The sequence below is a fragment of the Hirundo rustica genome, chromosome 1 (genome assembly GCF_015227805.2).
Source record: "Hirundo rustica isolate bHirRus1 chromosome 1, bHirRus1.pri.v3, whole genome shotgun sequence".
NCBI lineage: Eukaryota > Metazoa > Chordata > Aves > Passeriformes > Hirundinidae > Hirundo > Hirundo rustica.
This window is the reverse complement of record NC_053450.1, coordinates 41,527,521-41,539,625: the sequence shown is the minus strand read 5'-3', so window position 1 is coordinate 41,539,625 and position 12,105 is coordinate 41,527,521. Positions and strand designations below refer to the sequence as shown.

Genomic DNA, 12,105 nt, shown 5'->3' with positions numbered 1-12,105 from the left:
TTAATCATCTTTCCCATTATCCCTTTATATCTCTGAGTCTAATTTACAGTATAGTTTATCATGAAATAGGATCAAAGCAAGTGTGGTACACAGAGAGTTTTCAAACAGCTGATTGCTTCTATTTAGAAGAGAAACCTGAAATCTCTTGATCTTACTACTCTTAAGAGTCCTTGGTGCTTATTAAAAGATACATTTCTCATCATCTCATGGGGATCCTCTGATTAAATTGGAATAGCACATTTAATTAATATAAATAGGTAAGAAAGGGCAACCCATCCCCAATAAATAGTTATTTTTGAATTACACTTTAAAATCCTCATATGGAAACTGAAAATACTTATTGCTGTGCTATTTGCCCTAAGAAGGTCTGAAAAAGTATCTCTCAAAGGAGTGAACAATTTAGTTCACCTTTAACTGAATGTGAAAATTTTAAACCCAGCTTTTATGAGCTTAATCAGCTGCATTTAAGCAGAAGGCAACAATAATAGGCTACAATTCATGCAAAAAGATAATAGTATGGAACAGTATTCTTCTGCATTACTGCTTCTCTGGCAAGAAGACTTTTAAATAATAAAATTTTTAAAAGCCTGGACATTTGCAATCATTGTGTTCACCTGAAGCCAAGGCCTGCTCATTTGTGTACCGACTGAGAAGGGCTGTATTCCATGTTCTTGTTTGTTTCCTCTGCAGAGCAGGCACAGCCATCCCTGTGAAAATATCCATCTGTGGTTACAACATCTAGTGCACAAAAATGACTGAATTTGGCCATGGGACATTTTTCATTATTTTCCACTTCATATAATTTCCCTGCCCAATATTCTGCATGTCTGTGATGTCCAGACATACTGCAAGATGAATTTTTGGAACATATCTAGTAAAATGTATTTGTACATTAACAATCAATTATGCTTTGAACCAATGATCTTTGATAGCTTTCACTAAAATATATTTTTCCCATACCTGAAAGTTTTCAAAGCTAGAGCTCTGGATGGAGCTCTGAACAACCTGGTCAAGTGAAAGGTGTCCCTTTGGTAGGGGGTTGGAAATAGATGATCTTTAATGTTCCTTCCAATCTAAGCCATTCTATGTTTCTATGATTCCATTATTGGTCTTCCATTATTGGTCTTCCATTATTGGTCTTGTATTATCACCATTTACCTATTAGCTTGTCAGATGCAAGATACTGCAGAGAACTTTTTCTCTTTTGTTTGACTCCTTGTTCCTCCTTCCATCTTGAATTGATCATCAGTTCACGAAGTACATTATGGTGTTCATAGATTTTTTTTTTTTTCCCCTGATTTTCAGTCATGGAAATTGAATCAGAATAAAATATCATTCCTCAACACCTGTTTTCTTATGCTTGAAGTAGAAGCAGGTAGTTCTTGCTAGCTTCAGATCAGCCTACATTGTCTTTGCCTTCAGACAAGGGTTTGTTTTCTAGCTTCTGCTTCTGTCTCCTTTTGTGCCATTCCTGATTTTTAATTGCTCTGTATAAACACTACTTTCTAAAGAATATTCTCAGTACACCTCTTTTTTCTTAGTGTAGTATCTGGTTGTGTTTTATTTAGAAATTTTACATTTAGTTATATTTGCATTGTATTGTACTGGTGTCCTCTGATGAAAACAAATTTTATTTAATTGCATCAGTTACACAGTGCTATGATTGTGCTTAATAACATAGTATTACAATGAGTTCAGTAAAGTTATGGAAAACTGAAGCAACATTTCTTTTTTAGATAACCAATAAAGCAGCAGATTTTTTTTTTTTTTTTTTTCTCTTCGGAAAGTGTTTACTTTTAGGTTTTAATTACCAAATACTTTAGATCTGGAAATTAATTTTTTCACAACGTACATTGTAACATGCTGGGAAGAATATATGCATGCTGCCTAATTGTAAAACTTTTTTATTCTGTAATGTCCAATATTTATGCACATGAATGATAAAATTTAGTTGTTCCTAAAAGTAATCATACTTAACAATTTTTAGTTTCAGGTAGACTTGAACAACTATAATGCAGTTTTCAAGTTTCTGTAAAAGAATTAAAAATAATGCATTTCAAGAAATCATCATAACTATGTTTATCAAAAAGTATGTTTACAGCAGTCAAAACAACCATGTAATGCAGGTGCTTAGACTGTACTTTTAAAAATGAGCCGGAAATTTTTGAATGAGAAAATGATGTTTCAATTATATATTTACATTTCAGAAGAACATTCACAATGCACAATACACCTAATGTACTTTGTGTCTTAAAAAATGTAATCTCTGTGTTTGAAGTAAACAAAAACAGTCCTTAATTATTCAATATGTAACTGTAACTTGCCACTGAGTAGATAGATATATTCAGTATTTTGTTTAGAAAAGTAAAATTTCTTTTTCTTAACATTGCTCTTTCAGAACTTAAAATTTTCAGGCTATTAGCTGTAGTCTTTGCTTACATGAAAACACGTGGTTTTGACAAGGACTTTAATAGTTTCTGCTAACACAAACAGGGATTTATCATGCTGGAGTAATTAATGTTTGATTTAGAAATAAATCCCAGAAGTCTTCAAAATATTTTTTGTGTCAAAAAATGTGGGGTCTTATCTGCTTTTTATTTTAAAAAATCACATAAGATGGTTGGTATCTTGTATGGATTAATTTTATACTATTTCTTTGTCCATTGAATGTCCTTGCTCCTGTAATGCTTCTCCTTAACTAACTTTGAAAAAAGGAGGAAGCTGAGGCTGAGGCACATGCAAGAAAGAAGGGTAGAAATGTTCTTCTGACACTTTTGATGCAGGATACATTTGAAAACCAACTGAAATTGCTTGCCAGCATGCTCTTGACAGTGGGAATTATCCTTTGATAGCAAAACTGTGGGATGTCAGTGACAGACTTGCTCAGTATTTGCATGAGAATTCAAAGAGCTTGCCACTGCAGCCTCGTTCTGAAGTCTGCAAAACAAATTGCCACTCACATCTCTGCATGTAGTTGTTTAGGGACAGTATTGTAAACACTGGAGGAAATTCAGTGGTGATTCTTCTTTTTTTCTCAAAAGATGTTGCAGGTTGGTTGGAAGCAGTTTAATGTTATATTGTGGTTTCAGGGCTTTCCAGATCATTGATACATATATATACTAAACTGATAATGTCTTTAAGTATGTTTTCATTCTAGGTATTAGGTATCTGTCACTAATGCACATTTCAGATTTACTATGTTGTCAAAAGCTTTCAGAGCTTATGCTTAAAAAACAACATTTTTTCTTCTAGTAATGGTAGAAATGGGTATGTTCTACACATAATACTTTTTGTATTGGACACTTCTGTGTCAGAAAGCTGGCAATGTTTGTTCAGATGGAGTCCATGAACTGCAGGGCTAAACAGAAGCTCATCATGAATTAGGTTTCTCAGTGTTGCTGTGTGTTATTTGGTTTCATATTGTATTTCATTTTTATATTGGGTTTTATAATGGTTTCCTCTGTACCCCCCTGTTCCCCTGGAAAATGGAAAATGCTGAAGTTTGTCCCTGCCCTTCCCCCAGCCCATCTCCCCAGTTCCTTTCCTGGAATGCAATCCAGCACTGTTCCACTCCCACCTTATCCCTGATTGGGCATTGGCTAGTCCCCGCGTTTAGCCCCTTCCCTGGATATAAGCCACAGACCATGCGGCTGTGCTTGCTCTTGGTTCGGGTAGTGGGGCGGGGGTCGGGACCCAGATCTGGGGCAGCACCACAGAAGAAAGATCGAATAAAGCCCTGGTTTCACTTTTGGATCAAGTGCAGACCTTCCTTTGCCATCGACAAGGACTTGCTCCCTCTCCTAAGGGAAAGGTTCTCATCCACCTCCTGGCTTTTGGGACCCCAAGGAAAAATCCTTCCAACTGCGGTTTGTCTCTTGAGCTAGCCGGGGCGAGAACGGAGCCAGAGAACTCTGTGAGAGAGACAAACCACATCTCAGACTGGTTTTCTCTTTGCCTTCAACCTAGGGATATTGTTTTAAGAAAAAATTACTTGAACAATTACCAGAGCTGATTTTGCATACTTAATTTTGCATCTAGGATAAAAGGGTAGAGTAAGGGATGTTTCCAAAGCTCTTCCAGCCAAATCATCATTCCTTAAGGAAAGAAACTTGCTTAGAGTTTGATGCCTTTGGTGGTGGGCAGTAAGTTGCTCTGAAATAATTTTATTTAGAGTTAAATATTTTAGTTTATTTTATATCTTCTAAGAATTAAAAAAAAAAAAAAAAAGAAACAGACATAGTGGTTCAGAATTTAGAAATAATTTTGCATGTATGCACCTCTCCTGGATTCTAAACAGCAGAATGAACCACAAAATGACCACAGAAATATCCACTGTTCAAATGAGCTTGCCAAAGGTTTCACTCCTTTACTGCAGGAGATTTTATTTTCTTTTTTGCAAGCATAATTTGGAAGGGAGAGTCTAATATATGTGTCTAAAATCCAGTTGTTTTTTTTTTTGGTTTTGTTTACCCTTCTAGTCACCGAGTATTAATCTATTTCTTTATTCATTCTTATAGATTAAAAAAATCAACAGGAATTTTCCCGTAAACCAGCAGGTAAGAAAAAGAACATTTGGGTTTTTTAAATTTAAAATTCTAATTCTTACTTGAACCGTCTTTAATGGTGTGGTAGCTGTTCATTATTCTATCTGAAGAATTCTCCGTAGATTTTCTTTAGAGAATACCTTGGTGTTTTTGCTTTCTCATCACATAGGGAATTGGAGTGTTTCATCAAAGTAAGAACGTACCTAATGTTTTCAAATTAGCTTATTTGATGCAGGTATATATACTTTTCTTCAGATTGTGTCTTAACAATTTTACTTTATAACAGGGGAATGTTATTATTATCCTTTACAGAATTATCCAGAATAAATCAATGATCCAAAATTCTAAAAAAGTATGGTCTTTTGGTGGTGGGGTTTTTTGTTGTTGTTGTTTTTTTTTGGTTTTTTTTTTCTTTTTGCCTATTGACAAAGGAAGGCATAAAAAAAATATTATTTGCACAACTATGGAAACAAAGTATGAATAAAAATTACCAGGGTAAAACTCAGTACATTGTACAGTTAATTAAGTATGTATACATTTTTATGTCAACTAATAATTATATAATGACAATTTCCTTTTAAGAAGTGTGTTAAGGGAAACATGTATAGGACTGGGCTGTAAAATTGCCTTCAAGAGGACCGATTTGAGGAAGAAAAGTGCTTTCACCTCCCTTACACCAAATCTTCAGCTAGCCAACATATTTCTCACTTCCCTTTCTCTAGTCCAACTTTATTTATATGGAATTGTGCTGAGTGTAACTCACAAAGGAAGGAGATACTTCTGTTTTCTGTTTACCTCATGAGAAGACCCACAAATGTAAAAAATTAATGAAAATAATTTAGTACTACTAATATTAACAAAAGTAACAACTATATGGGTGGGTATAAATGAAGCTACAATAAATGAAGTTAACATTTGCATTTGGGAATTTTCATAATAATTTATATAACATCAGATGCAGAGGGTGCAAAGATATGCTCCTATATCACAAGAAAGAAGAAGATACTACCTAGTGAACAAAAAGCAGTTAATTGGCTTCATTTTCACTGTTATGATTCACCCTAAACTTACCTCTTTGCTTTTATTACTGAAAAAAATAAAGGAAAAAAAAAATAAAGAGTTAAAATGCTCACCACTCTAACACATAATTCAGGGATTTCTGCTGTTTTGGAATCCTTGGCACACGATGTCAAAAAGGCATTTTATTCTTCCACAGAACTCCTGTGGAAAGCAAAATTATCTTTCCTGGCTTGAATATCTTTTTGGCTATGCTATCTGTTAGGACAGCCTGCAATTACAATGCATTCATCTCTCATCAGCACCAATCATTATACTCCAAAGGAATTACTATGGAGCACTTCAAGAAACTCAGTCAAAAGGTCAAACTGAAAAGAGATGCTGATTTAATGGGCAGTAAGACTGGTAAGGTCTCGTTGCCTATCAAGTACTGAAGAAGAAAAAGGTTTACCTATCTGTGGATGTCTGAAATTTTAGGGAACATTGAATTCAAAACCAGATTTCCTTTTGGGCTTCCCTTATGTAGAGAGGGTTGCAGGTTTTTGTCATAAAATAAGTTAGGAAAAACCACCTAATTTAAGTGAAATAGTTAAGTAATATTTTTGAGTAGAGCCAGAAAAGGCTACACAGATGTAAGGTTAATTTCTGTCTTCATTTGCAGCAAATATTAACTTGGTATGCAGGGAAGAAACAGGACTTTTTACTTGTTGTATCAACACATCATTTATCTAAGAATTAAAATACCATCTCGAATACTCTTGCCGTCTGGATTTTTTAAAATAGATTTTTGTCTAAGAGGTTGAACAGCTAGTTGTAGCTTCTTTCTGCAAGCACATCATGAACTTGAAAGCTGTCTTCATCCTATTATGCTTTTTTTAAAAGAAAGGTGTACATATTTAATTTCACTTAACAAATACCCACGGGTTTTTTTAATGAGCACTAGCAAGGTAATTGAAGGTTATTATCACTTAGAATTTTTATACACGTATATGTGGATTTTAATTAGGTAAGTAAAGAGGGAAGGCAGTTTTCAAACTAGAGTCAAGGAACCAACCCTTAGGATTCCTTCATGAAAATATTCTTGATATGGAGAAGATAATAGGAGCACAGACGGAGCCAGTAGCATTACAATGGGGAAACAAATGTACTTGCATAGGGGTGTAAGATGCTGTAACTACAGTAGTGTTACCCAAACATCTCAATTTTGCAGCAAATCAAAAAGATAAAAGACAAAGAAATTAGAAAAGACTTGTTGACTGCACATAATGTGGCAGCTTTCCTTTAATGCAGTAATTGTGAAAGTAGATTTGTCTGGAAAATTGTTAGAAAGATAAGATATATTAATTAAAATTTAAAGATCAAAGATGATGGGTATTGATAAGAAGGTGATAATTCTTTGGACAGCATGAAGCAATAAGAAGTTCTCAGAATGGTGGTAATACATTTAGTAGTGGTGGAAAGGTAATGCAAAAAATGCTGGAAGAGGACTCCACAGACAAAAATAATGAAGACTGTGGGACAAGAGGGAAATAAATTTCTCCCTCTCTGAGTTGACAGTGATGAACACCTGAAATGGTACAAAATAGAAAATAAGTTGTGTTTTCTATATTGGAACTGTATGCATTAGATGCAAATAGTAACATTTAAGAATATAATAGCAAGTAGTTTAAAAAAAAAAAAAATTTGGAATCCAAATATGCTGCACATCTCAAATATGCACTAAAAAAAAGATGTTGTGGACAAAATTTCTATAAATTCAGAGAAAAAATTGTTTAGACCTCATATCAGAGAGACACAAAGAATGGAATATTTCAAGGCTTCATCCAGAGGCTTCTTTAGTTGATCAGCCAAGATGGAAGTGGAAACATGATAAAGTTTCCTTTTCATGGAACTCCTGACCTCTGTTGAGCTGTTACACCGATTACAGCAAATGTCAGCTCTTGGGAGAGCCATCATTAGGCAGGTGAGTTTTGAAAGGCAGCACTGACTCCCTGCTAGCACTTTCCAAATGACAGGTCAGTAAACTGTAGTGGTGTAATGAGGATAAGCACTGCCCGTTCCTTTTCAATTCCCAATCTTTTCATTATCCACCATGAATTTGCAAAAGTGCTGATCTCCTGAAAATTGACTTGATAGCATCTGGAGAAATGAGCATTAGGCAGTCCTTATAAAGCCTTCTGATCCTTTTCAGGGTGAGAAACCAAATGTACCCTCCAGCTACTATAGATTTTACTACACATTATATAACTCTCATTTTCTATTTGGGATTCATTGGGATTTGGCTTTTACTGGCTGCCAGGCCAGGAGGATGAATTGGCAGCATCTGGCTTAGGTACACAGTGGAATTCAAGGTTTAGATCTAAATCTTAGTCTGGCCTGCAGTTCACCTGTTCCTGTTCCTACGTGAACAAGTAAGTAAAACATTCATAAATTGCAGCTGGAAAAGTCATAACTTTCTGATACCCATTTTAACTTATTTTACTCAACAAGGCGGTGGTACAAAGCAGATATCGCACATGGCAAATTTGGGGAGTTGATTTTTCAGTTCATTGATTATGGCTGTGTTCACATACATGTTCACAAATGTAGTAAATAGACGCTTGTCTACTAAATGGGCAACAGTCAAATCTCAAGGTTTCACATGAAAGAGATTAAAATATCAAGGCAGAGGAGTATATTTAAAACTTTATTTTCCTCTGTTGTATGTCTTGTCTCTATTAGGATGAATACAAAGGCTATGACTCTCCATCTTTCATATGCTGAATTCACACAAAGAAGTATAATGGGGAAGAATGCTATAATCCTTTTTGTTGAACACTATTTCTCTTCTTTCCACAGGTAGCATGAGAATTTTTAAAATGTCTATATCTACATAAAATAGGATTTTTTCATTAAATAGTTTTCACTTTAAAGGATATTGTGTCCCTCTAGAATTTTTTTGCTTTATGGGAAAAGAATTGGTAGCTGGTCTATTCAAAGGACAGTTGATAACGAGGATCATGTGTGAATGAGAGTGTTTGACTCAGTTCTAAAACAAGATCATGGCATAAATAACTGCTGCCACACTAAGGCCAGAAACTGGGGTATCACTGTGCATTTCAGATTCTGCAATCAAGAGTCCTGTTGTTTTGCAGACATTTTACATTCTTGAAGGCCAAGAATGGGGTGATAGGATACATCTGATGACAAATATACATGATTATCCCCATATTATTTGACTTCTTATATAATGTAATAAAAACAATGATACATGGCTGTACCAGATCAGCTATGTTGTATCACCTCATTATCCACTCTAATAGGGTGTTGTCCAGTTTTATTAAAGTTCTACAGTTAGAACAATATCATTTAAAATCAGTTCTAAAAGTTTGACTCAGTGAGCTTGGTCAATAAAACCTAACTTATATGTACTATATAATGGTGAGTACACAGAAATGTCATGGTGACTGTCTTGCCTGTTAATCAAGGCAGTGTTCTTTGCTGTAGATGTGTTGCATCTCTATTGCATCTGAAAAGGTGAATTACATTGCTCAGGTGAATTGATAGGACTGATAGGACAGCATCTGTTCTACTGATAAACACCTGTATGAAATATAGTACATACCTTTCTTTTTTTATTACTAATTGCAGAGTAGTAAGCTCCATTGCTATTGTATTGGTATTTTTAAAATGCAGTGATTGAACAGAGTTCTTCTGAAATATGACATGTCCTCAAAAGAAATCAAGTCTGTTCTAGAAGTACATTAAGAGCAGTGCTTTTGTTCCCTCTCCTTAGTGTATTTTGTCTTCTTTTTTCTTTTTTTTTTCTTCCTAATTTTGCATGACTGTTGAATTAATTATTTTCCAATATTCTTTTCTGTGGTACCTCAGAGCAGCCATTCTGCAGCTCCTGACTGACAGTTACTGAACTTTCTGATCCAATGATACTTCTGCTCTGTCACCATCTGTTGCCACAGTAAGGATTTGGTCAGGTTTATTTTGAAGGCAAATCTCTGGAATGAAGCTTCCATTGTTAAATGATTATAGAAACACACAGGGGAAGCTGCGTTCTTGCTGTTAAATTAGGCAGAAGGGCACAATAGGGTGTAAATTGTGTTGGGCTAATTCCCTGCCATCTATGGCACTCACCATGGGTTATTGCTGCATAACATGTGCCCTTGAAGGGCATATGTATCTTATTGATACTTTATTGAGTTTTCTGTAAAATAAAATTAATATCTCTGTCTCTATATATCTGTGTGTATGGAAAAATTTCTGTGATTGACATGAAATATTTTTGCCTGAGCAGTTTCTGCAAATGTTTTAGATGCTTCTGAGGCAGTCTCTGTTATAAAAACTATGCTTCCTGTTCCAATAAAAGACTTTTCCTGCTTTTACATTGTAGTCTAGAATAGCTTTTGAACTTCAGGGCATAAAAAATTTTAGAAGGGCAATACACAGAGTAGATTGTTAAAGTTTTTAGGCTGAGGAAACCATGTTGACTTTAGAGAGGAAGGTCAGACAGCTTCCTGAAGCTAGTTCATTACCTGATGAGCTAGATAGCATTCATGTTGTGAGTCACTTGATGCAGTTATTGGATAGCAATGCTTCTATCCTAGGGCTGCATACCTTATAGCCCATGAGTGGATGCAAGTAATTTGGACACCTGCTGGAAATTTAGATGATACAAAAGAGTGATTAGATCAAGTTCTTATTTAAATCTCAAAATATATGTCTCAAGCTGTGCATGAAATAATTTCTGAATGTCCAGCAAATTCAATTTTGCCTCAAGTAGGATTTCATCCTCATTTACATATTTTTCTCATTCATTTTCTTGTATTTTTTCCTACTACTCATTAGTGTAACAAGTATTAGCTTTCCCCCCACGCATCTGCAATCGTAGTATCTCTCCCTGAAAATTCCTATCAGGAAGGGTAGTTTTTCCTGACCAAGTTCAATGACCAGATCTGTGTTGGCTGTGTGTTCATACTTCAATCAATACTCTATCTCCACTAAAGGTTTAAATAGGACAGGTGAATGAGGGGGTTCTAAATGCCTTGCTCCGTTGTAGACCTTTCAAAGTGAGTGAAAGAAGCAGACGAGTCCCACAGCTACACAATAAATTGATAAGTAGATAAAAAATTGTTACTTACTTTTGGGTTTGGAAAGAAGAGTTATTGGTTGTGGTACATTAGTGCTCTAAGCAAATAAGCAGATAAATATATAACTATATAAATGCATGTGTATTACAAATTATATATTTATGCCAATTTTTGGGGTGACAGCTATGGCTAAATGTATTTAACTGGTAAGTGGACAACCTGATCTACTGCTTTTGAGATTAAGGTACTCTTACCAGATCCTTCACCTTGTTTGTACACTCTTTGGTGTGATTTCGGGCTCCTTCTGATCCCACAGGTCTTGTGTATCTTTCTGTATACTGCCACAGCTTCAACGGGAGTCATATACCTCAACTTTTAGGCTGGTGGTTAGGTTAGAAAATGAAAGATACAAGTGACACACTGACTTTGTGAGTGCCGTAATTTCTTGATTACAATTAATAAGGGTTTTCCCTTCAGCCACTACCTTTTGCAACAGGGTGATCTTAACGTCTTAATAAAACTTGATCCTGTATGAATGCATCCTGAGATGTTCGGAATCAGAATGCCCTAGCAGAGTAATCAAATGAAAAATTCTTCCTGTTTTGTCATAACAGTATGACATGAACTGTATTCCCCAGAAGCATAATTTTGTACCTACGATGAGGTCAGACAGTGAGAAATCACTGAGTATGATTTAAATAACAATCAAAGGAATTGCCTTTATTGCGTTACCTTGGCTCGGCTTCTATTTATAAGCATGACATGACTGAATCCCATTTTAAGTCTCCAAATATATTTCGATCTTATATAATGCCATTTACCCAAGAAATGGGATATGTAACATGAATAGGACAGCAGAAGGGATGCCTGCAATTTAAAAGACAGATTTTCTGCATATTTATGATGGCTAAGACTGGAAACAAGTAGTAAATATTAAGCCAAGAAAGGGCCTTTTATTCTATTAAAATGAACGTTTCCATCTTTTTCATGTATCTTTTCGTTGATGGGATAGCTACTATCCAAACAGGCCAACAGGCAACAAAGCAGGAAGACAGGAAGCAACTTTCAGCATTCTTGATTGGAAACAGTTGACTTAATGATGCATATGTCCCGTAGAAGTTCCTGAAAAGTAGTAACAAAGAGAGAAAATAAGAAAAAGTGGGAAACAGAGTCACCATTTTGAGCCTGTTTGAGTCCTAGAACCATTTGGACAATGCTGTCAGGCCCATGATACTATTCTTAGGGATGTTCTGTGAAGGGCCAGGAGTTAGACTTGATGATCCTGGTGGTCCTTTCCAGTTCAGCGTATAATATTATATCCATTATATCCACAAAATAAATAGGTCTTTTCTTTTCTTTTCTCTTTTCTTTTCTTTTCTTTTCTTTTCTTTTCTTTTCTTTTCTTTTCTTTTCTTTTCTTTTCTTTTCTTTTCTTCTTTTCTTTTCTTTCTTTCTTTTCTTTT

At 35.1% G+C, this 12,105-nt stretch overlaps 1 protein-coding gene across 5 annotated transcripts in view; it reads left to right on the top strand.

Moving 5' to 3' along the window:
* SNTG1 (syntrophin gamma 1) overlaps positions 1–12,105 on the top strand; it is a 327,370-nt gene that overhangs the window by 252,153 nt on the left and 63,112 nt on the right. For 4 of the 5 annotated variants that reach the window (XM_040080452.2, XM_058422687.1, XM_040080433.1 and 1 more), the window contains one exon: positions 4,518–4,556. The exons of the other annotated variant lie outside the window; for it this stretch is intronic. In XM_040080452.2, the coding sequence (XP_039936386.1) occupies positions 4,518–4,556 (39 nt within the window). The remainder of the gene's footprint in view (positions 1–4,517; positions 4,557–12,105) is intronic. 5 annotated transcript variants of the gene reach the window in all.